Raw genomic sequence first — 24,902 nt, 5'->3', positions numbered from 1 at the left:
TAAAACGTGGCGTATTTGAAAAAGAAAAGGGGGATATTACATATATAACTACACTATTTGTAGTATTTGAACATTGTAACCAATTTGTAAAAAGGGGCTGCTGAGTTGCATCACAGTTATGCTCCGAATACAGTCGAGGAGGAACTAGAAATTTTAAAATGTAGTTAACGTTAATATATCTATGAATTCCTTAAAAAAAAAAAAATTCCATGGGGGCACCTGGGTGGCTCAGTGGGTGGCTCAGGTCATGATCTCGGGGTCCTGGGATCGAGCCCTGCATCGGGCTCTCTGCTCAGCGGGGAGCCTGCTCCCCACCCCCCCCCCAGCCCCCGCCTGCCTCTCTGCCTGCTTGTGATCTCTGTCTAACAAACAAGTAAATAAAATCTTAAAAAAAAAAAAAAGTTTCCATGAACTGAGAACCCCTGGGAAGTCCCTGGCCTGCACAAGGTCCCAGGTTGGCTGGTAGCCCCGCCCCCGCCCCCGCCGCCCCGCCCCGCCCCCGCCGCCCCGCCCCCGCGGCTCCGCCCCCCGCGCTCCGCCCCGCGGCCCGCCCCCCGCTCCAGGCGCCGCCCAAGCACACCGTAGTGCTCCGGCGCGAGTCGCTGAGCCGCCCCTGAAGCGCCGGAACTGCAGGGCCGGGTCGCGGGGCGGGCGGGCCGGTCCGTCGCGGGAGCGGTCCCCCCGCGCCGCGCTGTGCCTGGGACGCGGCGCCATGCGGGTGGCCTTGCACGCGCTCTGCGGCGCCGCGGGGGCCGCCTGGCGGGAGAGCTTCCCCCTGCGCGGTCGGGACGTGGCGCGCTGGTTCCCGGGACACATGGCCAAGGGTGAGGCGGGGCGGCGCGGGGTCCGTCTGCCCGCGAGTGCGCCCCCGGCGTCCGGCCCCGGCGTCCCCGGCCCCGGCGTGTCCGGCCCCGGCGTCCCCGGCCCCGGCGTGTCCGGCCCCGGCGTCCGGCCCCCGCGTCCCCGGCCGCGTTGGCTCGGCGGGCTGACGGCGCGTGGGGCGGGCGGCGGCGGGGCACGGCAGGGTGCCCTGGGGTGGCCCGGGTCCCCGCAGGTCCCTTCGCCGCCGTATTTCCCGCCGCCACCCGGGGACGCGTCCCGGCTCGGACGTTGGGGACGAGGCGCCGTGGCCGCGGCGGGTCCTCTCCGAGCCGCGTGGTCCCCGCAGCACGTGTACCGCGCAGGGGCCTCGCTGCCCCGCCAGACCGCCCGAGGAGGCGCTTCCTGGTCTACCGGCCGGTCGGGGAGCGCTCGGCGTCCGGCCGCGGTGGCCGCTCCTGCGCCGCTCCCTTCGCGCTCGGGGCCGGCGGGGCGCGGGGCCGGGGCCGCGCACGTCCGTGTCCCGCGGCGGGCTCCGGCTCCGGCTCCGGCTCCCGCGGTGCGCGCGGGTGGGGCTGTGCGGTGCTCCAGGGCGCCCTCGGGGCCCCGGCGAGGCGGCGTGAGGGGCCTGAGCCGTGAGCGGTGCGGTCGCTGCTGCTTTCCGTGGGGGCCCCTGGGCGGGGGCGGGGGGCCGCGGGGTCGCTGGGCAGCAGCTCCTCGGTGCAGCGTGGAGGGCCCAGCGCGTCGCGGGGGCGGGGGCGCCGCTTCGGTAGCTGAGACCGGCCCCGCGGGGGTTAACTGCCCCGGGAGTGGGGCCCGGACGCGCTGCTGCCCCTCTGGCTGGCCTGTCCCTTTCCGGAGGCCCCGCTGTGAACGGGAAGGAGGCGCTCAGCGGGCACCTGTCGGGCAGGTCCCGCAGATGGTTTGTGGTGGCGGGTCATTAAAGCTATCCTGTTTATTATTGTTTTTTAAAGATTTTGTTTATTTATTTGAGAGAGTGAGAGAGAGCGTGAGCGGGAGAAGGTCCGAGGGAGAAGCACACTCCCCATGGGGCTGGGAGCCCGATGCGGGACTCGATCCTGGGACTCCGGGATCATGACCTGAGCCGATGGCAGTCGCTCAACCCACGGAGCCACCACGTGCCCCGTAAACCTGTCCTGTTTAAACCCATTAGGTTTCTTCTGTTTTCCAGGGCTGAAGAAGATGCAGAGCAGCCTGAAGCTGGTGGACTGTATCATCGAGGTCCATGACGCCCGGATATCCTTCCGTGGTTGTGATCCTGTGACGTGTAAAAAGAAATATGTGTATGTTGGGTCTTTGTCCCTGTTCCTGGCACAGAGCTCTTAAAGCCCTGGGTATTTCCCAGGTGATGAGCCAGATAAAGGTGTCTGTCGATGGGGTGACTTGGAAAGCCACTAAGTCACCTAGGTTTGAGGGTTGGTTGCCGGTGGAACAGTCCTGCGGTCGGAGGAGTGGAGATTTTGGTTCCACCCCCTGGACCCACTGACCTTTGGGAGGGTGTGGGGCTGGAGGTTGGATTGATTTTGATGGCCAATGATTTAATTAATCAGCCCTGTATAATGAAGCCTCAATTAAGACCTAAAAAGACAAGGTTTGGAGATCTTCTGGGTTGGCAAACATGGATATAGAGGAAGAGGGGCATGTTTATTATTAAAAAAAAAAAAAAAAGATTTTATTTAGAAGGGGGGTGTGGCACACAAGCAGGTACAGGGCTGGGAGCGGGAGAGGGAGAGGGAATTTCAAGCCGCCTCTGCACTCAGTGCTGAGCCTGATAGGGGGCTTGATCTCAGGACCTGAGCTGAAATCGAGAGTTGGATGCTTAACTGACTGAGCCCGAGGGGCACAGGAAGAGCACGGAGACTCTGTGCTCCATCCTACACAGCACTTGTACGAATGTGGCCGAATCTGGCTATTCCTGAGTCGTCATTTTATAACGAGCCAGGAATCTCGTATGTAAAGTTTTCTCTGAGTTTCATGGGCCACTCTGGCAAACTCACTGAATCCAAGGAGGGGTCGTGGGTCAGAAGCACAAGTGATGGCCTGGACTGTGGTAGGTACCTTGGGGGCATGTGGGGACTGAGCCCTTAGCCTGTGGGATCTGACTCTTTATCCATGTAGATCGTGTTAGAGTTGAGTGGAATTATAGGACATGCAGCTGGTGTCACGGAGTTGCTTCTGTCGTGAGCCCTCTTGCTCCCAACTCTCCCAGACCTGGGTGCGGCACCCTAGTGGGAAGAGGACCCAGGACCCTTCGTCCTGGGTTGCGTGGCGCTCAGGCAGCAGGAGGCATTCCTGATGTTACCTGGTCTGTGTCTACCTCCTCTTCTGGTCTCTGCTCTGGTCTGCTGTACCAGGCTGGTGCCCTCGCCTCTCAGTTACTGGCACTTGAAGCAGTGGCTCTCCGCTCTTATTACACACTAGGGTTTCTCCAGCAGGCTTTAAAAAATCCTGGTCTGGGCCCCTTTCCAGACCAGTTAACCAGCGTCTCTGGCGTGGGGTCCAGGCCTGTGTCTTTTGACACTCTGCATTGGTGTGTAGGGCAGCATCTTTGCTCTGACCTCTGCCTGGCACACCCAGACCTTCCAGTCCAGTCCAGCAGTGGGTTCTCTAGGTGAGGTATGCAAGCTTCACGTAAGCGTGCTGGCCAGTGGGGTTTTCCTCCGGGCCTGAGGTGTGCATTGGCAAGATCCAGTGATCTTGTTCAGTAACGAATGTACTTTTCAGACCTTGTTTTTCTTGTATTTGAGTGTGTCTGGATTCTCTTTATGTGATGAAGGTGTTGCTGTGAGAGTTGTTACCAGCCCAGGGATGTCAGATGAGGGACCGTGTTCACTATTTCAGACTCTGGAACTTGTGTAACAAGATGTCAAGTTTATTTACTGTAGGCTAACTATGTCAGTTTATAGGATAGTCCATGCTGGGCAGTCCTGTGTTTGATTAGCAAAAACAGCAAAGCTATAGTTGTTATTGTGCAGTGAGTGGACATCTGTCCTTTTGGTTTCTAGACCTCTGTCTTTTTCCCCAGGACATGGTAAGGAGACCTAGGCTGCGTTAGGGATCCTGGGATGGAGTCTGGGCTTTTGGTATTGCTTAACCCTTGAGCGAAAAGTGAGATTTGTGGAAAGTCCTTTTGTGTGGGTGAGGGTACAGCCCTTAACAGGTGTCCAGACCCAGGGTGTGCTGGAGGCCTTGGGGACTCAGTAGGAGACGGAGCAGCGGTAGTGGCTTAGTGTTCAGAGGATAACTAGGGGCCATCCTTCTGCCCGTGTTCGGGTCCCATGAGGTGGGACCTGTCCTGATTCCCTAAGGGTCCCTGGCTGAGGGCGGAAGGGCCCGACAGTGCTGGCGAGGAGGCAGAACCTTCAGGGATGGTTTCCACGGGGGACCCTCATCTCCTTGGCGGTCACCAGAGGGTGGCAGTGGTGGGACATAGACTGGTTAGGGCAGTACTGGCCGCACCGTAGGGCGGTCACGTCATTCATTCTGGACTCCTGCACCTTGGCAGCTGAACAAAGAGCCAGTTCTGAAGCCTCCCACTGAGCTTTGCCTTCTGTCTGCCCTGTCGTTCCTGTTTGGGAAGGTGCGCGGGAGCCGCTGTCCTGCATGTCTGCTGTGGGACCGTGGCGGCGACGAGGTGTCCTTCTCCCCAGCCGGCGGGGAGTGTGAGGAGTGTGGGGCTGGGCTGGCTGGCCGGGCTGAGACCGGGCTTCCTGCTCTGCTCAGTCCCTTCTACAGATTTCCTTCTGAAGGTGGCGTCAGTTGGGTGGCGCGGTGGACGAGGTCAGTCCACGGGCCGGGACAGCACTGACGGGGTTTCTCCTTAATTTCCGCACATTCCACTTTCAGGCCGCAATCCTCTGTTTCAGGAGACTCTTGGGCTTAAGCCGCACGTGCTGGTCCTCAACAAAATGGACTTGGCAGATCTGAAGCAGCAGCAGGTGAAGGTGCCCGTCAGGGCGTGGTCCGCGTCAGGGCTCCCGCGTCTGGGATTGCAGACGCATGCGGGGTTGGTTCCCCCGGACGGGCTTGCTTCGGCAAACAGCACTTTGTTTGCAGAGGTATTCGCACGCGATTTCTCAGAATGACGAGCCTCCCTCTATGTCTACGGTCCAAAAGACCAAGGTGAGCCTCTCCCATGGGACATGGCCAGGCTGTGGGGCTGGAGTCCCGCGGCCCACCGTGTGGCCTCTGGCCCGTCTGGCAGGGAGCACTTGACATGTGGCTCCTGTTGCAGCCGCGACGTTCACAGTTTACATCGTTTTGGTGAGCTACATTTCAGTGGCTGTGTGAGGCCAGTGGCCACAGGCTCAGGCCACAGGTACTGACCTAGAGGTCTCCCGTGACGGCCACGCTTGACCCAGGCACCCGCACCAGCCGGCCAGCCCCGCATAGCCACTGAGTTGGAAACTAGAAGCGTGGGGAGGCCCCAAGGAACTTCTTCAAAGGCAGGATCGGGACACGAGGCACCAGGTGACCGAGGACAGGGCTTTTCCATGCGTTGCAGAAGTTCAGAAACATGGAGGTCTGGACATGTTTTCAAGCGCTCTCCTCTGCCCTTCCTGCCCAAAGGGCTGCACCAAAGCCTTGTGGGTTGCAGCCCGGCTGCTGTCAGGGTGTCAGTGGTGCAGTTCGCTCTTTGTTTCCAGAATGTCATTTAGGTTTCTTTTCTTGTTTTTAAAAAGGATTGTTTCTTTTTTCTTTCCTTTTGTTTACTTATTTGAGAGAGACAGAGGTCACAAGCGGGATTGGGGGTGGAGAAGCAGAGGGAGAAGCAGGTTTCCCATTGAGGAAGAAGCCGATGAGGGACTCGATCCCAGGACCCTGAGATCATGACCTGAGCCAAAACCAAGAGTCAGACGCTCAACAGACCGAGACCCCCAGGCGCCCCTTGGTTCAGGTTTCCTCGTTGATCGTGGCATGTTTGAGTCACGTAAGCCCCAGCCACAAGACTCTGTGTCAAGGTTTCCAGGGAGACATCCAACACGGAAGCCACCAGAGTTCTGTTCGTTGAAAATCCAAGCAGCAGCGACCCCTCAGCCAGGTGCAAGCAGCTGGGGTCATTTCAAGCCTTCCCGCTGTGCAGATCGGGCAGCTCAGGCCCTCCAGGAGCTGGGTGTCTGTGGGTCTCAGTACATGTGCACATGTAGTCATTTAATCACAAGCTTTGCTTTTATTGGTTGAGGTTTGAGTCTTAATCAGTGATTGCTTCTGCCCTTAAATGCTAATTTTTGTAGAGTGCTGGGCACTGATGTGACCTACTGTAAGACCACAGTGGGTCTCCCCAGGCTGGGAGCTGTTCTTAGGTGCTACTATGGCAGAGGTCCTGGAGAGGAGGGGTGGAGCCCCGAGTGGACGCCCCTCGTGTCGACCTTGAGTGCTGGGTCAGCACCGTTGTGAATTTATGTACTTCAAAGCGTGGCTTCAGATGTGTCTGCTGTGGCCTGTCTCTTAACCTGCATCACCCAACAAATAACTAAAATATAAACCCGAACAAGTGAGTGACCTTTTGTTCATTTAGGCATCAACCATATGTTTAGGTCGGTAGCTGATCGAACGTCCTCATACTGGTTTAAAAACCAGGGTTCCTACACTGCTTTTGCTTAATGCTGAGACTGGTAACTTCGTATTAACCTTAGGTTACCTTTGGGCTTTTAGAACATCAGATATGTTCTGTGATTGGATTTGGGTCATGCCTCAGTTTACAGGGGGGCTGGGTAGAACACTCGGGTGTAACAGGCTATTTGCTGCTGGAAGTGGCCCCTTGCACACGGAGGTCCTGAGTCCCGAGAGGCAGGTGACGTCTGTGCTGAACCCTCGTCCCCGCTGGAGCCTGGAGTACAAGGCCCCTGACTGGGACACGTCCCTCCTGCCCTCCCAGGGCCTCCGAACCCTAACCCTAACCCTCACTCCCCCTCCCAGGGGCCCCCGCGCCTGCACCGCTGCCCCCCCGCAGCCTGCCTCATCTCCAGACCCTGCTGGGGTGGCTCCAAGCCAGGGAACAGCCTGGCCTGTGGTGGGGGTGGGGGTGGGGTCAGTCTCAGATCCTTGGATTTTAGCACAGTATACCACCCGTCTTTGCATTGACTGTATGAAATGGAAATATTCTCTTTCAGAAAATCATACAACACTTAGAAGGAGAAGGCCTAAAAAATGTTGTTTTCACCAACTGCGTGAAGGAGGAGAACATCAAGCAGGTACACACTGTTTCACACCCAGTGCGTTCGCTTAGATACGTTGAAGAAATCCCACAGCTCATGTTATTATAAGAAGCAGAATTTCGAGACAGTCCAGGGTTTGCTGGGGGCCCAGGGGCACGCTCCTCTCTGGGTGAGAGCAAGTGGGCTCTGGGCAGCCTGTGACGGTCTGAGGAGTGCAGTGGGCTGTTGCGTGCACTTGGGGCTGTGGCTCCCACAGGCTTCTGGAGGGTCTGGGGCCTCGTGTCTGCAGCCGTATTTGGAGGATCATTTCACTGGCTGATAGGCGGCGTGGCTGGAGTGGCTGCAGTCAGAGCTGTCGCCCTCTGGGGGACGGACCCACTCACTGATGGTGGAGGGACAGGATGGGCCACAGGTCACCGCCTCCCCCCATCTCCGGGCCCCAGCACACTCTAAATCCTGATGGGGACAGCCCTGCTTCCTGGATGCTGGACCTGGGCAGACGCCACCCCGGAAGTCCAGAAAAGGCCAGTGTCTGCTGTTTGTGCTTTGCAGGTCATACCGCTGGTCAGAGGACTGGTTGAGGGCAGCTACCGCTATCATCGAGGAGAGGTTGGTTTGTGGCGCCCGGGCTGGCCGTGGGCTGGTGCCTCCTGCTGAGGGGTCAAGGCTCAGTGGCTAGCAGCGGCTGAGCAGTCCTTGTGCTGGGCCACGACCCCTTGGCGTTCTCTCTCTGCTGCTGCAGGTGCCTGGGGGTCAGGGGCAGCTGCCCTGCGTGTTCTTTTTCTCGAGGCAGGAAGGGTGGGGTGGCCCTGCTGAGCCAGGCGGGGCCTCCACCCTGGTCTTCCTCCCTCTGATCACAAACCTCGGCTTGTGGGTTCCCCAGCATGGGCCACAGGAGGCCGTGGGTGGTCTGGGTAGACCCCTGACTCCCTGCTCTTGTGCCTTGGCAGAACCTGGAGTACTGTGCCATGGTGATTGGGATCCCCAACGTGGGCAAGTCCTCACTCATCAACGCACTCAGGAGACAGCACCTCGGGAAAGGTCCTTTCTTTGCTGCTGTGGCCCTTCATCTCCCCGTGAGCAGTTGTCTCAGTCCTGACAACAGACAACACGGCCATAGCCGGAGCCTTACGGCCCCTCGGGGTTGTCTCTGCCCTGAAAGGACCCACTGAAGTGTCCGATGTGAGGTTAAGGGGTGACACAGAGTCATCCTTACCCGTTTTATACTGAATGTATTTTCTTTCCTGAACGTGGGATGTTGGTGTTTGACGCGGGGATGACTTCTCTGCTCTGCGGCGGTCTTGTCCTCACCGAGGTCTCAGGCCGCCACTGCACACGTGGGACCTGATGTCAGGCAGGAGACATTTGGTGAGGGCCCCCTCTCCAGCTGGAAATCTGCCTCCTCCCGGCTTGGGAATGGCCTCCGGGAGCTCCTGGGCACCTCCCGACTGTGCTCGCCCGGTGTCAGGGTTGCGCAGACGCGCCCATTACGCTCGCCTGCCCGCCGTGCTTCTGTGGCACTCAGGGTTTTCAGGGTTCGCGCCAAAGCCGTGCTAGCCTTGTTCTCCAGAGCCGTGATGAGCGGGCTGCCGTACGCAGACCCCAGCCCGGTGCAGCTGAACTGCGAGTCTGCAGGTGGCATTTTTGGTCCTCATTGTAGACTCGGCAAACCGTCTGTTCTTTTAAGTTTATTTTTTTAAAATTACAGCTTTTTAAAAATGCTGTGGCATGAAGTATATTCAGTGCTGTCCGTCCATCCCACTATTCTAGGCTTTTCCATTGTCTCCAGCTGGACGGCTTTAAACAAACCCTAACCAGCCCTGGGCACCAGTAATGTTCTTTCTCTCTGGACCTCACATGTGTGCAGTCAGCGCTAGTGGTCAGCGTAATGTCCTCGGGTCCGTCCTGCGGCTGCTGCAGGACTGCCTTCTTTCCAAGGCTGAGTCATACTCTGTTGGGTTTCTGGACCACAATTGCTTTTCCACGCACGCCTGGCAGACAGGTGGATCTCTTTACTCTGGAGCTGTCTGGGCCCCTTGGACAGGAACTCAGCTCACAGGCCTGTTGCGGGCAGCACTGTGGGGACGGACTTGCAGGGTGCAGGGTTGGTATCAGGCATGGGGTCAGGTCCTGGAGGCAGCAGCTGGCGTGCTACCACGAGAGCTCTTTTGGGACCTTCATGGTCAGGTGCTTGCCTGCTGGTCCCTGGGCAGGTGTTGGGAAGAAGTTTTGGTGGAAGAGTCACTGCTGTGAGCGGGTTTGGAGTTGACTCGAGCCCAAGTCCCTGTGGGCCTTCGTAGGGTTCTGTGTGTATCATTTCTTACCCTGTAGCCTCTGTGCCAGGCCTTGTGTGTGGCTACCTTTGACGGCCTGTTTCCATCCTGCAGGAAAAGCTACCAGGGTCGGCGGTGAGCCCGGGATCACCAGAGCTGTGATGTCCAGAATTCAGGTAGGGGGCTCGGCTGCAGGGTCTCGAGTGCCGCACGCACATGCCTGGTGCTTCCCGAGGGCTGTGGGGTGGCCTGTCTTCTCCACTGTGTGCCCCCCGAGTGCTCGCCATGTGCCACACACTGGGGGCCCTTACATCAAACCCGGGGGAGGGCACGCTGTCACCCCCATTTCATGGAGGAGGGAGCTGAGCACCTGCCCAAGGTCACTCGGTGGCCTGTTCTCCCCGGGTAGCTCAGCCTGTCCACATGCGCCCTTTATGCCCTGGGAGGAGAACCCGAGGCCCAGATTTATATCCCAAACTCAGTGGGAACTGATGGTGTGGGGAAGCGGAGAGCTTCCTGAAGAGCACGAACCCTTTGGGACGGGGCCCCAGAACCTCCTCAGAGCCTCAGAACCTAGCAGCCTGCCTCTGGGGGCCACCCAGCAGAGCACCTGGAGGGGGCGGCTGGCCTGACTGCCCTCTGTCTACAGGTGTGTGACCGGCCACTGATGTTCCTGCTGGACACTCCTGGGGTGCTGTCCCCACGGATTGAAAGTGTGGAGATGGGCCTGAAGCTGGCCCTGTGCGGTGAGTCAGGGCCCCCTTAGCGCCCCCTCCTGCCGCCGGGCCTGATGGGTTGGGCCTGCTCTAAGTGGGCCAGCTGAGGCGGGCCAGCCCCTGCGCTCACCCTGCAGAACGAGGCCTGGAGAGCTTACCGCCGAGGCAGGGCTGCTGGGAGCCGCAGTGTCTCAGGCTGAGCAGGGAGGGGTCGCTTGAGTGCCGATGCCGGGCGCATGTGTGGGGCTCAGCCTGGCCTCCTGGTTCCAGGAACCGTGCTGGACCACCTGGTGGGGGAGGAGACCCTGGCCGACTACCTTCTCTACACCCTCAACAGGCACCGGCTCTTTGGGTGAGTGCGGGGTCGGGGGCTGGGCGGGCCGTCCTGTCTCATCCTGGACAGACATCATTAAGGAAAACAGCAGCATTCACGTGTTCTTAGGTAAACTCCGCACGTTCTGTGCAGTGTGACACGCTTGACTCTTACACAGTCAAGAAAACCCCCAATTTCTTGCGCTCTTTGGGGACGGCTCCTCCCTACCCTCCTGCTCCCATTTTATAGACGGTCTCCTGACCCCGGTGCCACAGCTGGCGGCCATCTGCCTTCTGTACTGTCCTCGAATGTCCTAGGAATAGAGTCCCATGGTGTGGTTCCCTGCGCTTGACAAGATAGCTCCCAGACTGCTCCGTGTTGTGTGGCGTGTCACTCCTTCCTGGCGGCCGCCACACCGTGTTCTGTGGTACAGACGGACGCACCCGTTTGTTCTTGCGGGGAGTGTGCGGGGAGTGTGCGGGGAGCGGGGAGTTCCCGCACGTCCTGTGTCGCGTTGAGGACCTCAGTGCCCCGGACGCTTGTCAGTTCTACTGATTTCTACCAAGAGCTTTCGGTCACAGTGACTTTCTCCATTGTCTTTCTGTCTTCTAGTTCATTGGTTACTGTTCGGTCTTTCCTGTTTCCCTCTTTCTGCCTTGCCGGCTTTCTTCTGTTTCTGCCACCAGGTGCTGCGAGACGGTACTGAAGTCTCTGCCTGTGGCTGGTCTGTCTGTCCTTGCGGATCTGTGTGTTTGCTTCACGCACTCCGAGGCTGTGCCGGGAGGTGCAGGGGACGGTCTGCGGGTCTTCGTGTCCCTGATTTGATGCCCTCGTCGCTCAGAAGGGCCGCCTTGGTCCTGGCAGTTCTCGCTGCTCGGACATCTGCCTCGTCTGGCAAGGACGCGGTGGCCACTCTTGGTGTCAACGTGGTGGCCTTTTCTTCTCTCACTTTTTGCTTTAATTGTGTCTTTATGTTAAAAACGTGTTTCTCGCAGGTTGCGTACAGTGAGGGCTAGTTTCTTCTCCAGTCTGACCATTTCTGTTTTTCATTTTATTTATTTATTTATTTTTTAAAGATTTTATTTATTTATTTGACAGGCAGAGATCACAAGTAGGCAGAGAGGCAGGCAGAGAGAGGGGGAAGCAGGCTCCCTGCTGAGCCGAGAGCCCGACGTGGGGCTCGATCCCAGGACCCTGGGATCATGACCTGAGCCGAAGGCAGAGGCTTCACCCACTGAGCCACCCAGGCGCCCCCTGTTTTTCATTTTAAGTCTTTGCACTGTTCACATGTAATGTGATTATTGTTGTCGGGTTAAACTTGTCATCTTATAGGGGCACCTGGTGGCTCAGTTGTTAAGCATCTGGTTTTGGCTCAGATCATGATCCCGGGGTCCTGGGATCGAGCCCTGCATGGGGCTCCCTGCTCGGCGGGAGGCCTGCTTCCGCCTCTGTTTCTGCTGCTGCTCCCACTGCTTTGCTCTCTTTCACACTCTCTCAAATAAATAAAACCTTTTATTTTTAAAAAAAGATTTTATTTATTTATGACAGACAGTGAGAGCGGGAATACAAACGGGCAGAGGGAGAGAGAAGCAGGCTCCCACCAAGCAGGGAGCCTGATGCGGGGCTCGATCCCAGAATCCTGGGATCATGACCTGAGATGAAGGCAGACTCCTGATGACTGAGCCACCCAAGTGCCCCTCAAATAAATAAAATCTTAAAAAAACCCAAATCTCTTGTCTCGCTGTCTGTTCCGTCTGTCCGTCTTTGCCTGTCCCCTTGCTGGGCATCCTCTGCCTCTCTCCCTCCCTCTGCCCTCTCTTGGATGCATTGGACGTTACCATGTCCCTCTGTCCCCTCCGTCAGCCTGTCGCCTGTAACTCCTGGAGGGGTTGCCCGGGTGTTTGAGGAGCAGCTCTGAGCGACACCAGAGTGTGTCTCGAGTGCAGGCTCCGTACGCCGGCGCGTCTCCGTTCCTCGCTGGATCTGTGGGCTTTTGCTGTTGTGTCCTACTGGGATGTGTCTTGTCACCCTGAGCTGCACCGTCTGGCTTTTACGGAGACTTCAAGCCTAAGAAACAGACCTTAGCTGTTGATCCGATGCTTGGTGTTTCGCGGTGCCACACGCTGCCTGGTGTAGGTCGGAGGGTTTCCCGTCAGCCTCTTGCAGCGCCTGTGCTGCTGCTGAACGGTCAGATTTTGGTTGTTCAGAGACGTCTTTCTTTCACATTCATTTTGGAAAGATACTTGCACTGAGCGTGATAGGCTCGATGGACAGCTGTTTCCAGGACTGGAAAGAGGTTGGCCCACCCCATTCTCACCCCTGTTTCTGATGAGTAGCGGGTCATGTCTGTCTCTGTTCCAATAGCTGGTCTTATGACCGCGGCTTTCTTCTCCTTTCTTGAGCTGAGAGTTTGTGGTGCTCTCGGATCTGTGGCTTTGTAGCTTTTCTCGGATTTTCGACCACCGTTTCTTCCTGTGATTTCAGCGTCTGCCTTCTCCTGTCGTCAGGACTTGGTGCCCGTGGGTTGGCCACGCGCCTGTGCCCCTGCATGTCTGACCCACTGCTCACGCCCCCAGTGTGTGTCTCACAGCGCGTGTCACATGGTTTGTGTTCTTGAGTTCGTGACACGTGGACCGTGGTCACACAAACCGCTCTGCCGTCTCTGCTAACCCTGACGTCTGGGGCGGTTTCGGCTTTTCTCCTCATGATGAGTCTGTTCCCCACTGTCCGTGCGTCGTGGTGGACGCCTGGCTGCTGGGCGTTTGGACTTCGGTCTCTTTGGGTGACGGGCGTCTACCAGTTCTGCACGAATCCTTGAGTTTCGCTTGGGACGATTGTCCGGAAGCAGTTCCTTCCAGGCCTGTGGGTCTGGAGCCATTGCCCTGCGTGGGACGGGGCCCTCCCCTGCCCTGTGTCCCCTCCACCTGCTCCTGGCTCTGTGAGCGTGGGCCAGTGTCCCTCTGCCCTGCTGGGGGTCTCGCCCGGCCTCTGGCTTCGGAGGATTCCCTTTCTCACGTGCGCTGAGCCCTCATCTGCTAAATACGGAGGCTGGCGGAATTCGGCACTCCCTCTGCGGGCAGCTCTGCTCTCTCTGGTTCTGCTGGTGGCGTCTGTGCTCCAGCAGCCCCCTGGGCCCCGTGGGGTCCTGAGGTGCCAAGCAGGACAGCGCCGGGTCCCTGTTTATGTTCATAGCTTGATGTCTGGTGCTTTTGAAAAACCGTTTTGTGTGTCTTTGGTTGTTTTCAGGGGAGGTAAATCCAGTTCCTGTTACTCTCTTTTGCATGGAGGTAGAATTTCAAATTAATTTTTTTGCCTCATTTGTGTGGGAGTCTGTTTGGGCATCTGCAGTCCTGCAGCGTTTCTAGAGCATTTCCAGAGTCCCTGCGGGTGGCCACGCCCGGCTGTGTTAGTGAGAGAGCTTTCCGGGGACGGCTCTCAAGATCGTCAGGACAGAAGGCCTTGTGGGGCTGCCGCCCTCCGAAGCTGGACTTGGGACCTGTGTTCTCAGGGTTCAGACCCCCTCTGAGATGGACACTCTGATGCCCACATGGGGGCTGGGTCTGTGTCTTACTTTGCTCGTGCCTGAGCCCCGCTCCCCACTGCGGACCGTGGGGCAGATCCACTGTCTCCTCTGCCTGTGGGGCCGTCCAGGCTAGAGTTTCCCGGACCCTGGGGTTCGGCAGGTGCTTGGCTGTGGGTGAGGTTTTTCTCCTTCAGCCCTTCAGGGTAGGCCGTGCCGGCCCCATGCTGGCCTCCCGCATCGGGCCCAGAGCCGGAGTTGTGTGGGACAGGGAGCTCACGGGGGCCACTGGGCGGTTCTCAGAAGTGGTGGGCGCTGTCTGCTGGTCCGCAGGCTGCCAAAAACGCCAGGCACACCTCTTCCTTCTCGACTGGAGAGAGTGCTGGTGACCCTGGTGCTCCTGACCTCATGCGGCTGCCTCTGGTGGTTGGCCATGCTGACCCAGGGCTCCAGGCCCCGGGCCTGCTTAGGAATGGGGTGGATGTTGCAGCCACGGGCTCCTGCAGGGAAGCTGGCCTCAGGGCACCTGGCCATGGCCGGCCAAGGGTGGGGACCGTGGGAGGGGTCTTTGCTAGAGCTGGGCATGGCCCAGCACAGATCAGCTCTGGCCGTCCCTCCCTGACTGTGGGTGTGTGTGTAGGTACGTGCAGCACTACGGCCTGGACGGGGCCTGTGATGACATCACCAGTGTGCTGAAGCGGGTGGCTGTGAGGCTGGGAAAGACGCAGAAGGTGAAGGTGTTCACAGGCACAGGTGAGATGTGGAGGCCTCAGCCCCAGGCTGGGCGTGGACAACCAGCCTGTGGAGCGGCTGCGGCTCTTGGGGAGGGCATGGCGGGCACACGTGGCTGTTTTGGAAACCGAGGTGCTGCAAGGGTGGGGCTCGGGGTCCAGCCTGGAGAGGAGGGCAGAGTGGCCCTGCCTCGTGCTGGGTACATCCTGTGTCCTACCCCTTGGGAGCCTCTGAGGTCCGGGTGCCATGGCCCGGACTCCGGTTTCTTTCTGAATATGCCCTGGGGCCCAAGCTCCACCGGTTCCCACCGCCAGTCCCTGAGGATGGGCAGGGAGGGGTGCGTCTGAATCCCGGGCCTGCCCTGCACAGAGGGGCCTTCCTTCCCAGACCGTCTTGTTTCCCCCAGGGGACGTGAACGTCATCCAGCCCAACTACCCCGCGGCAGCCCGAGACTTCCTCCGGACCTTCCGCAGCGGGCTGCTCGGCCCAGTGATGCTGGACAGGGATGTCCTGCAGAGCCTCCCCTTGGCAGCCCCCTGAGTGGGTCCAGCTGGCAGGGGCCTCACCCCAGCCTGGCCCTCGACACCGGAGATTGGGATATCCCAGGCCCTCACACCCAAGAAGCTGACGCTGGGACTCCCTTTCCTAGAATCTCCATGCTGGTCCCCGTACGGTACTCGGGTCTTGTCTCTAGGAAGGAGCCTGTACCTGCTGCCACCGCACAGTCTGGCCAGCTGCTGGTCACAGGGCACGGTGCCCAGGGTCTGGACATTGGGACTGCTGACATGCCGGAGCTGTCCCTGTGCGGCGCACACCTGCTGAGTATCTCTTAGGGAGAAGCTGACGTTTTCTCCGGAGCTGAAAGTGCAGTCTGCAGTTAAATGTTTTAGAAGGCCTGTCTCTGCTGGCGGCGCGTCTGTTGTGCGCAGTAGCACCGTGGGCCCACGCGTTAAGGCCCGTGTCTCAGCCAGAGCAGTCAGGATGTGAGCCATGCTGTCGGGGCTCTCGTGTTAGGTCCTCCTAACGCCCTGGGTCCTGCAATAAAGACGGGTCTGTTTGCCAACAGAGTGTTTATTTCACGACACGACTAAAATGTGCACACAAAACGGACAGAGGTTCCAGGATCCGTGGCAGAACCCACGGACGGTCTGTCCCCAGCCGCGTACGGGCTGCGATGGTCGCTGGTGTGGTCGGTGGAGACTCGAGAGCTTTCCTGCTGCCTCCGAGCACCTTCAAGCCAACAGGTCGGTGGGACTCTTCCCCACGGACCTGGAGCTACCAGCCTGCATTCCAGCAAAGGGCAGAGGAAGGAGGGGGCCGGGCGGACCTGGTGTCCCGTGGGGGTGTGGCCTTCCTGGAAACACCAGAGTGTCTGTGGGGCACCTCCCCTCCTGCAGGTGTCCACTCCCGGAGCGCACACACTGGCCTCTCCTGAGGAGACCGGCCCCGGGCACTGTCTGCTTCCCGCTGGAACCCTGACCAGTAGCGCGGGAAGCACGCCAGTGTGCGGCGGTGCCGAATGCCAGACACACTCCTGGAGTCAGGCTGGTGTGGAAGCTCTTGACTCCGGCGTCCCAGCTCTTGACTGGGCCCCCGCTCCTGGCCCCTCAGATAGAGCTGAGTCCCTGTGCAAGGCTGTCCTGCCCAAAGGGTGCGGCGGCAGGCTGGTTGCACGGCTCCTGAGGCCCCAGGCAGGGCTCCGCCGTGCTGGTCTTTGGTCGCGGCAGGTGTGATCCAGAATGGATGGCGTGGCGTCGGGGCCTGCTGTGCCCCCAGAAGGCTGGCGCTGTGGGTACAGGCAGAGCTGTGTCCTGCAGCTCTGGGTCCTGGCCTTGGAGAGCGATGCTTGGTCCAGGGTTCTGCTGGTAGCTTGGAGACCCTCACCCTAACCAGACCTGTGTGTCAGCTGCGGGAAAGCAGAGCGGGCAGGCCCTCCCGCCCCCTCCCCCATGGGAGGTGCTGGCATCGGTCAGCTGAGTCCGAAGGCCCCATGGTCCAGGGGCGGGTGTGAGGGCATATTCTGGGGGGCAGCCCAGTGGCAGGTGAGGCTTTCAGTGAGCACCGAAGGACGGGGCGATCCAGAGGGTCTAGGCCTGGGAGGTTGTCCTGCTGTGGGACATGGGGTGGAGGAAGTGGTAAAGAGCCTAGACCCCCAGGGCTTGTGGACCGGGACCCAGGCCTGAGGCTTGAGGGAAACGGGCCTCTGGGCGCCTGAGAACCAAAGGACCGGCTTTCTGCGGAGGGTACTGGGGCGCCAGAGGCAAACCCTTGCTGGGCCCACCTGGCGCTTCCTCAGAGTCCTCTCGGGGAGTCTGTCCTGGCCCCAGCATGGTCTCAGATGCTCGGTGTTGGCGGGGGTTCGGCTTCCGGGCGGGGGGGGGCTTGCTTTGCTGAGCCCAAGCACTCTCGCGACTGGCTGTGCCTGCCGGGTGCTGGGCCTGGCCGCCGTCCGCCTCCAGGGACCTGCCTCGTGGCCATGCTGGTTGCTGGTTCCGATATGAGATCGGGCCGGCCGTATTCACACCCCCCTTCCCCGGGGGGGCTGCCTGCTGCTGATCTGCCCAAAACACGGCTGGCTGTCCTGGGAGAGCTCTTCAGTGGGAGCGGCCGTGCGGTCCCTGAGGACCAGCGAGCACTGATTCCAGAATGTGAACCTAAACCTTAAAGAAAAGGAAAAGCTCTTGAAAGTTAAACAATGTGGTTTTTTTCCCCCTAAAATAGGTCCCAAGAAGAGTTGAGTGACTTGTTCCACGTGGGAGCAGTGGCCCCAATGGGTCCATGGTCTTGAGAGTGTCCAGGGAGGGAGCATGCCTCTGGGCCCAAGGGTGGGCTGGCAAGGCTCTGGGGCAGCTGCTGTGGCAGGGGTGCCCTGGGCATTATCCAGAAACCCATGATGGGCACGTGTGGGCCCCGAAATCCCCAGACTGCCTTTTGCGGACAGGTGGTAGGCACACGAGAACCTGTGAGAGAAACCTCTTCTTCCCCAGAGCCACTAGGCCTTCAGTCTGTACTGGCTGCTGCTGTGGGGGAGGGCCACAGTGTCCTCAGGGCCCACCTCTTGGCTTGGTGGTCAGCACTGTCCACACCCCTCCAGGGTCCAGGATGGGGTCAGGGGAGCTGGGATGGCTTGAACATCCTGGTTTGGCACATCTCTCTGGGCAGCTGGGGAGAGATGCTGGACTGCTGGTCACGGCAGCACAGGCACCACGTTTCTGGCTGGGGAGGACCCTGACCTGGTGGTAGGTGGGGCATCCTGGAGCTGATGGGCCCTGGGCCTCTGGTAGGGTGAGAAATGGGGAAGCTGCAGAGGCTGTGGAGGGCTGTGAGCAGGAGGCCGCCTCTGGGTGAGAGGTGGAACTGGGCTCCCTGGTTCAGAGGCAGTGGGCAGCGGTGGGAAGGGGGTGCTCAGCAGCTGGAGGTCTCTGGGGCAGGTTGGAGAGGCCTGCCGGAGGGCACTGGTTGGGGGCCAGATCTTGCCGGAGCGCGGCAGGGCCTAGGGCCGCAGGAGCCCCAGGGTGCCAAGAGCGCCGCCCAGCAGCAGGCAGAGGTGGGGGCTGCTGGTGGGCCCCGCGCCTGAAGTCCATGCCCGGTAGCTGTAGACGCCTTGGCCCGTTCTGTTGCCACCTGGTCCCGCGTCCTCGTCCTCCAGGTCGTGTTCCCCCGGGCCCGGGGCTCTTCTCCAGCTGGAGCCCGCTGCCAGGCCCGCGGCCGCCCCGGCAGCCCCGGCCGCCGCCCCCGCTGCCGCCACGCGCAGGGAGGAGCCTCCGTAGCGGGGCACCGGCCTCACGCGCACCCTCGGGGCCCCGCGCGCGCTTCCGCGCAACCCTCCCCTGGCGCTGCCGCGAGCCCCTCCACGGCCTCCCTTGGCCGCACCGCTGTCGCAGAGGAAGGTGGCGGCTAGCAGCAGAGCCCAGCACGTCGCGGCCGTCCAGTTCATCTTTGTGGAGCAAACCTGCGGCAGAACGGGGAAAGGACCTCAGCTTCTGCGAGGATCAGGGAACCAGGGGCCTTGGGCCCAGGGGCTTAGGGACCAGCGGGCTCAGGGCTTGGGACAAGGGCTCAGGGCCTGGACACGGGCTGGGGGACCAGCGGGCCCAGGGCTTGGGGACAGGAGACTCGGCATTTGGCAGTACAGGGAGCCCTCAGCATCCGGCGGACGACTGGCTCAGGGCCAGGGTGGGCTGGGAGGGGCGGCGTTCAGGCCTCGACCGAGGGTGGGAGTCTTGTTCGGGAACCAGGAAGGGGCGACCCGGAGGGTGAGAGGGTTGAGCACCTCGGGGTTATTCTGTGCCTGGGGCTGGAGGGTGGTGAACTCCCTGCGGTCGGGCGCTGAGGCCTGGGGGAGGGGCCAGGCCGTGGGACGACCTCCACGGCTTGGGACAAGAGGCCACACTGAGGTGGGGGATGTACTTGAAGGACACAGTCTCAGGGACCGAGGGTCCCCAGGGACCCAGATCACCGTCTGCAGAAAGGACCAAGCGTGAGCCTCTGTCAGGCTCTTCCGGCCCTTGGGGGCAGCGCGCATAGCGCGCAGACCCAGAGCGGGGGTCCTGGCCTCACCGCGGGCGCGGGCCGGCGCAGGGACTCGCGGCCGCGACACAGGGCAGACCCCGCCCCCGCAGGCCGGGACCCAGGGCACAGTTCCCTCCCGCCCCGCCCCCGCACCACGCTCCACCCCCCCACCCCCGACCGCTCGGCAGAGCCGCTGGGCCGGGGGACCGGGACGCGACGCAGGGCCGAATCCCGGCGCGGGGGACCCGGGTAGCGGCTCGACCCTCCTCCCGGGGCCTCCGATCATCACGCGGCGCCTCCATCCCCCCCCCGCGGGTGCCCGCCCCAGCCTTCCGGTGCGCCCGGATCCCGTCGCCCGGCCTTACCCGCCGCGGGCTTCTGTCGGAACCGCGGGCCGGAGCGGCTGCCCCAGGGGCCGCGGCAGGGCGGGAGGGAGCGGGCGGCGGCGAAGACCCCGCACCCGAGCGCCGAGTCTGGGCCGTGCGCGAGGCCTCCGCCCTAGGATGGGGGCGGGCAGACGCGGAGGCTCATCCCCCGGGAGACGGGAAGGGCGGAGAAAGAGGCCGGCAGAGAGGAGCGCGCGGCCTCACCTCATCCTCGTCAACTCCTGCCCCCACCCCACCTCCTGATTCCACGCGCGTCCGCGCCACTCTGTCCCCACCACCCAGTGAGCACAAACCCCATCCCGATTCTCCTGCACCCAGCAACCCCCATCCTCACGCCACCCCTCCTCCCCCCTCCCTCGCACACCCCGCCCCTCTCCCACCCTCCCCACCCCATCTTCATCCCTGCCCCAGGCGGTGTCCCAGACACGGGCCACAGAATGCTAGGGCAGCCCCAGAGCCCTAGATCCTGGTGTCCAGTGCCCTTCACTGGGAGGTGCCAGGTTATCCCTCTGGTATCCAGAAAGGAGGAAATGGGTGACCTTCTAACCATTCTGCAGTGCCACTGCTCAGACCCCTCAGGTAGCCCTCCCGGTGGCCACTGCCCAGCAAGGTGCCCCAGCCAGCCAGCCTTCCCAGTCCCAGCTGGATAGGACCCTGGGACTCCTTGACATGGCGCCATCTTGCTCTCCACCTTTGTGGGTGCCCCACCCAGCCACTCTGCCTGGGGACACCCAGCTCTCCTGATGGCTCTAGGGGTGGACTGCAGGACCTCCTCAACAGTGACCTGACGGGACTAGTTTGTTGGTGTGATGTGACCTCTCTTAGCTTCCATCAGACCCCCTCGATTCCCAGAGGCTCTGAACTGCTGCTCCACGCACAGTCTTGGCCACCCAATTCCTGTATTGAAGGCCTGACCCCTAGGACCTCAGAATGGGACTGTATTTGGACACAGGGTTTTTACAGAGGTAATTAAGGTAGAATGAGATTAGGAGGGCAGGCCCTGATCAAATCTGACTGCTGTCCTTACAAGAAGAGGACATCAGACAAGCACAGGGACAGCTACGTGAGGACACAGGGAGAAGGCAGTCATCTGTGAGCCAAGGTGAGAGGCCTCAGAAGGAACCAGCCCTGCGCACACGCTGTCCCAGACTTCCAGCCTCCGGAACCATGAGAAAATGAGTTTCTAGTGTTAAGCCATCCCAACTATGGCACTCTGTTACGGCGGCCTGAGGAAAGTCATAGAGAACCTGAGGGTTTCTAAAGTCCATATGGAAAAGTGAAAGAAGTACTCATAGAAGTCATTTTGAAAAACAAGATCAAAGAAGAAGGCACCCTGTCAGATATTAAGACGCTATAAAAGGTCAGGGCAATAAGACTACTAGTCTGGGCAAGAAACAGCCGCGCAGGCAAACCAGGATCGCTAACAGACTCACGGAGGAATGCACACGTACCTACAGGAATAGAACAACACGGAGGAGGGGACAGAGAGTGGGAAATGGAAAGAACCAAGTGGAAATTCTAGAACTGAAAAGATACACTTAAAAGCGCAGGTTAGATTTGGCCAGGGAGGGTTAGTGACCTGGAAGATGAGGAGATGCCCAGAAGAAAGCCCGGGGAGAAAGCAAAACAACAGGCTGCGGCGCACAGGGGAGGCTGCCGCAGGCCCGCCATGAGGACCCCATGGGGACCCCATGTGGACGTGGGGAACCAAAGGAGAGCAGCGAAGGGCTGGGGCAGAGGCAGTGTTGAGGGGCACATGCTGGACATTTTCAAAACTGATGAGGCAAGGCGCAATTCTGGAAACATCACACACTCCAGACATGATAAAGACAGAGAAAAGCACACCCTGGGGACCAGGCACCACACTTCTTGTCGGAAGACCTTGAAAGCTTCCAGAAGTAGGGGAAACCCAATTACCTAAAAGGAGTAAAAACAAACTGACTTCTCCACAGATGTAGGGAGCAGCTGACAACCCAGAAGTGTGGTTTACAGAGCCGAGGACAGCAGTGGTCCGAAGCCAAGAGGCGCAGAAAGTGTCACACAAGCAGCCACGAACGGAAGGGAGGCTGACAGTTCTGCTGCCATCAGACTGAGTGGACTTGAAGCTTGACGGAGGAAGGCAGAAGTGTCACTGAAGACAAAGAGTAATACTTCTTAATGACAAGAGGTTAAATTTAGGAAGATGACAACACAGTTCTAAATTTCATGTACTTAATGACATAACCTCAAAATAATCAAGCAGCACAGTAAGAGAATATTTACAGCACCAAACCATTCCCATGAATTCAAAACTCTCAACGCCAAGCAAGCCGGCACGCCTGCAGATACACGCGTACTGTCCCAGGGCGCACACCAAACACATCACGCCCAGGGCCAGGGCAGGGGAGGGCTTGGGGTGTGGGAAGCAATGGGTTCGAGTCAGAACCACTCGCCCTGACCAGGGACAGCAGCCCAGTAAGAAGGAAGGTGTTGGATCAACCCAATTTCTGCCACTAAGTGCCAGAGAACAAAGAAAAGGCAGAAAAGCCAAGTATGGGCATGCTGTCTACTCACTAGACCCATCAAGTTTTAAGTCAAATGACAGTCCTGTTTCTGAGGAAAAGCGGCAAGTGTGTGGCCTGTGGCACCGTCTGGCCTTGCCCACACACTTCATTCACAGTCTGGCCAGCTGAGGTTGGTTGCTTAGGCAATGGAGGCCATCCACATGGGCTCAGGAACAGGGCAGGTAGGACCCAGGAGGGCCGGGAAGTGGGGCTGGCCTCCTGCAGATGGTGCTCAGGAGGGACCAGGGGCTCAGAGGAGTTTGGTCAGAGCCTCCCTGATGTCTCGATTCCGCAGGCAGTAGATGATGGGGTTGAGCAGTGGCGTCACAACTGAGTAGATCACGGACACCAGCTTGTTGATGTCGAAGGAGCTGGCAGCGTGAGGCCGGGCATACATGAAAATGGTGGTGGTGTAGAAGGTGGCCACCACCACCAGGTGGGAGGCACAGGTGGAGAAGGCTTTCCGGCGGCCGGCCCAGCCAGGGATCCTCAGCACTGTGACCAGGATGTGTGCATAGGAGACCATGGTCACCAGCAGGGAGGTTGCGAGCACAGCCAGGGCTGCCACGAAGTCCAGAATTTCGATGGTAGTGGTGTCAGAGCAGGAGAGCTGCAGCAGGGGTGAGATGTCGCAGAAGAAGTGGTTGAGGACATTGGGGCCACAGAACCTGAGGCGGGAGATGAGAGCCATGGACACGAAAGAGGCCAGGAAGCCACCCAGCCAGGCGCTGAGGGCCAGGCGCAGACAGAGCTGCCAGTTCATGGTGGCTGGGTAGTGCAGTGGGCGACAGATGGCCAGGTACCGGTCACAGGCCATGGTGGCTAGGAGGAAGCACTCGGAGGAGCCGAGCGAGAGGAAGAGAAACAGTTGGCTGAGGCATCCTGAGAAGGAGATGGTCCTCACCCGTGCCAGGAGGCCAGCCAGCAGCTTGGGGACGGTGACTGAGGTGTAGAGGGTCTCCAGCACGGACAGGTTGGCCAAGAAGAAGTACATGGGTGTGTGCAGTTGCTGGCTGGCTCGGATGGTCAGCACGATGACCAGGTTCTCCAGGATGGTCACCAGGTAGATTGTGAGGAATAACCCGGAAAGCAGTCCCCGAAGATGGCACAGCTCTGGGAAGCCCAGCAAGATGAATTCTGTTACCAGGGTCTCAGTGGAGTCGTTCATCGCCCTCCCTGGTGGGGAGGTCTCTTCTGAGCACCCTGGAACAGCAGAGAGAGGCAGGTGTGCTATGTCCGCTCTCCAAGGTTGCCCTACTGACCTGTCACCCCAACCCCCAGTCCAACATGCAGTTTCCCAGATCTAGCACCGGCAGAGGGGCCTTGGGTGCAAACACTCTTACTCCTATTTCCTATAGAAGCCGCAGGCGTAAGCTCTTCCTGCACCTGCCCCCCCCCCCCCCCCCGCCAGTGCAGGGCCAGGTGTGTGTGCATGCACGTGCACATGTATGCACAAATGCCCATCCTTCCAGGCGCAGGCGCACCCACACCCCCCGGGTGTGCACTTCTTACACACTCCCAGGTGTGCACCCCCTTCCACATCTCCTCTGCAGGTGCATACATACTTCCACACACACACCCCTAGGTGTGCACAACACACACAGCAAGAGACAAGACCCATTCTGCCCACTGTGTCTTTTCGGGCTGTGTCCCCAGGCACTTTCCTGGCCTCACCCAGGTCTCCTTCCAGAAGAATGCTCCTTCCTGGGGAAGGACACCACTTCCGTCTGACCACCAGTGAGCTCTCTAGGGCTGAACCAAGCTGCCAGGGGGGTTGCGGAAGGGGGGGGGTCATCCCCAGCTCTAATGTCCTCAAGTAGACCATGCCTGAGCCAGCCTGAGGCCTTTAACCTGTGTTTTCTGAGGAGCAAAATGGCTATTTAGGGGGTCGACAGAGCGGTCCTCTCAGAGCCGCTAAGGGGTTGTGGTGTTTGGGACTGAAGTTAGGTGTCTGAAGGACAGCCGTATCTCAGGGAGAGGGTGACCGTCCCCACCGGTCACCTGCGGCCCAGGGGCTCCTCCAGGCTTTCCCGCCGCTCCGGGGGGAGGGGGAGCCGGCAGCTCCTGCTCACCCCGGGAGGGACCGCGCTGGTTCACCCCCGCCCCCCGCGACCCGCTCAGCCCTGCGGGGAGCTGGCTGACGGAGGGTGGGCTGCGCAGGCCGCTCTGAGCGGGTGGGGGCACAGGCCCCGGTGCGGAGCGATGAGGACCGCCCCCCAAATTCTCGGCGAAGCGTCTGCAGGACAGAGGGTGGGGCCTCGGTCGCTGGGACCCTCTTGGACCCGCGGGCTGAGGCCGCCGGGGTCCGGGGTCCAGGAGCTCCTGCCCCGCGCTCTGTGCCGCCCAGGCGGACGGAGGGTGTTGGAGACCCTCCCGGAACCCGCCGCCTCGCCTCCCCCAGGCCCCTGCCTCAAGCACAACCTTGCCCCCGCACAAGATGCGCGGCCTCCGCCGGGTCTCCGCAGGTCTCCGAGGGTCTGGGGAAGGCTCGCCGCGTCTCCCTCGGCCCCGCTGCCTCTGGACCCAGGTGGCTTTTATCGGGCTCGCTCGCGGCGCTGCCTCCCTCCCAGGTGCGCGGCGCCAGGTCGGGAGCACCCGAACTGCAAAGTCCCAGGGGCGCGGGACCCTCGGGACTCTCCGAGCAGTTTGTGAAGGGGCGCGGCGGGGTCCCCGGAGGGATGGGTCCGACCTGCCCCCTTTCTCCTCAGCGGCAAATAGGTCTTTGCAGGTCGCCTGCCCTCCAGGCGGCCAGGCGCGGGGGAGGCCGGTCCGCAGACCCGCCCCGGGCTCAGGGCCCTTCCGCGGACGCTCAGTTGCTTCTTTTTCAGGCGCGCCCTTTACTCATCTGGTTACAAAGTAACGCAGCTAACCAACCACCTGTAAACCTCAGCTCCTTTCCTCCCCGACCC

At 60.3% G+C, this 24,902-nt stretch overlaps 3 protein-coding genes across 5 annotated transcripts; 1 reads left to right on the top strand and 2 right to left on the bottom strand.

The window, feature by feature from the left end:
• Positions 1–606: 606 nt before the first annotated feature.
• MTG1 (mitochondrial ribosome associated GTPase 1) lies at positions 607–15,615 on the top strand. Of its 3 annotated transcripts, XM_045068520.1 has the most exons (12): positions 607–824; positions 2,012–2,076; positions 4,674–4,778; positions 4,897–4,962; positions 6,954–7,034; positions 7,551–7,607; positions 7,949–8,039; positions 9,386–9,447; positions 9,921–10,017; positions 10,258–10,339; positions 14,461–14,573; positions 14,959–15,615. In XM_045068520.1, the coding sequence occupies exons 1-12, from the start codon at positions 713–715 to the stop codon at positions 15,090–15,092; spliced, it is 1,065 nt and encodes a 354-aa protein (XP_044924455.1). In that variant the 5' UTR covers positions 607–712; the 3' UTR covers positions 15,093–15,615. The 3 variants fall into 3 exon arrangements, with proteins under 3 accessions (XP_044924455.1, XP_044924457.1, XP_044924456.1); XM_045068522.1 differs by lacking the exon at positions 4,897–4,962; XM_045068521.1 differs by lacking the exon at positions 4,897–4,962 and having other exon boundaries at positions 4,674–4,784.
• SPRN (shadow of prion protein) lies at positions 15,608–19,762 on the bottom strand. Its single transcript, XM_045068523.1, has 2 exons — positions 19,430–19,762; positions 15,608–18,504 (listed from the first exon to the last, which is right to left on the bottom strand). The coding sequence occupies exon 2, from the start codon at positions 18,487–18,489 to the stop codon at positions 18,046–18,048; it is 444 nt and encodes a 147-aa protein (XP_044924458.1). The 5' UTR covers positions 18,490–18,504; positions 19,430–19,762; the 3' UTR covers positions 15,608–18,045.
• Positions 19,763–21,652: 1,890 nt separating this feature from the next.
• Positions 21,653–23,241, bottom strand: LOC101682134 (olfactory receptor 226-like). The gene has a single exon (XM_004782347.3). The coding sequence runs from the start codon at positions 23,159–23,161 to the stop codon at positions 22,244–22,246; it is 918 nt and encodes a 305-aa protein (XP_004782404.1). The 5' UTR covers positions 23,162–23,241; the 3' UTR covers positions 21,653–22,243.
• Between the last annotated feature and the right edge of the window lie 1,661 nt (positions 23,242–24,902).

Source organism: Mustela putorius, unplaced genomic scaffold (assembly GCF_011764305.1).
Source record: "Mustela putorius furo isolate JIRA1106 unplaced genomic scaffold, ASM1176430v1.1 tig00003909_pilon_pilon_pilon, whole genome shotgun sequence".
NCBI classification, from domain to species: Eukaryota; Metazoa; Chordata; class Mammalia; order Carnivora; family Mustelidae; genus Mustela; species Mustela putorius.
This window is presented reverse-complemented; position numbering and strand designations above follow the sequence as displayed.

Bases quoted from the DNA above. Each gene is read 5' to 3' on its own strand.
- MTG1 (XM_045068520.1), top strand. From the start codon at position 713: ATGCGGGTGGCCTTGCACGCGCTCTGCGGCGCCGCGGGGGCCGCCTGG. The intron at 8,040-9,385 runs GTCCTTTCTTTG...TCCATCCTGCAG, and splicing joins GAGACAGCACCTCGGGAAAG to GAAAAGCTACCAGGGTCGGC. The intron at 14,574-14,958 runs GTGAGATGTGGA...TGTTTCCCCCAG, and splicing joins GAAGGTGTTCACAGGCACAG to GGGACGTGAACGTCATCCAG.
- SPRN (XM_045068523.1), bottom strand. From the start codon at position 18,489: ATGAACTGGACGGCCGCGACGTGCTGGGCTCTGCTGCTAGCCGCCACC.
- LOC101682134 (XM_004782347.3), bottom strand. From the start codon at position 23,161: ATGAACGACTCCACTGAGACCCTGGTAACAGAATTCATCTTGCTGGGC.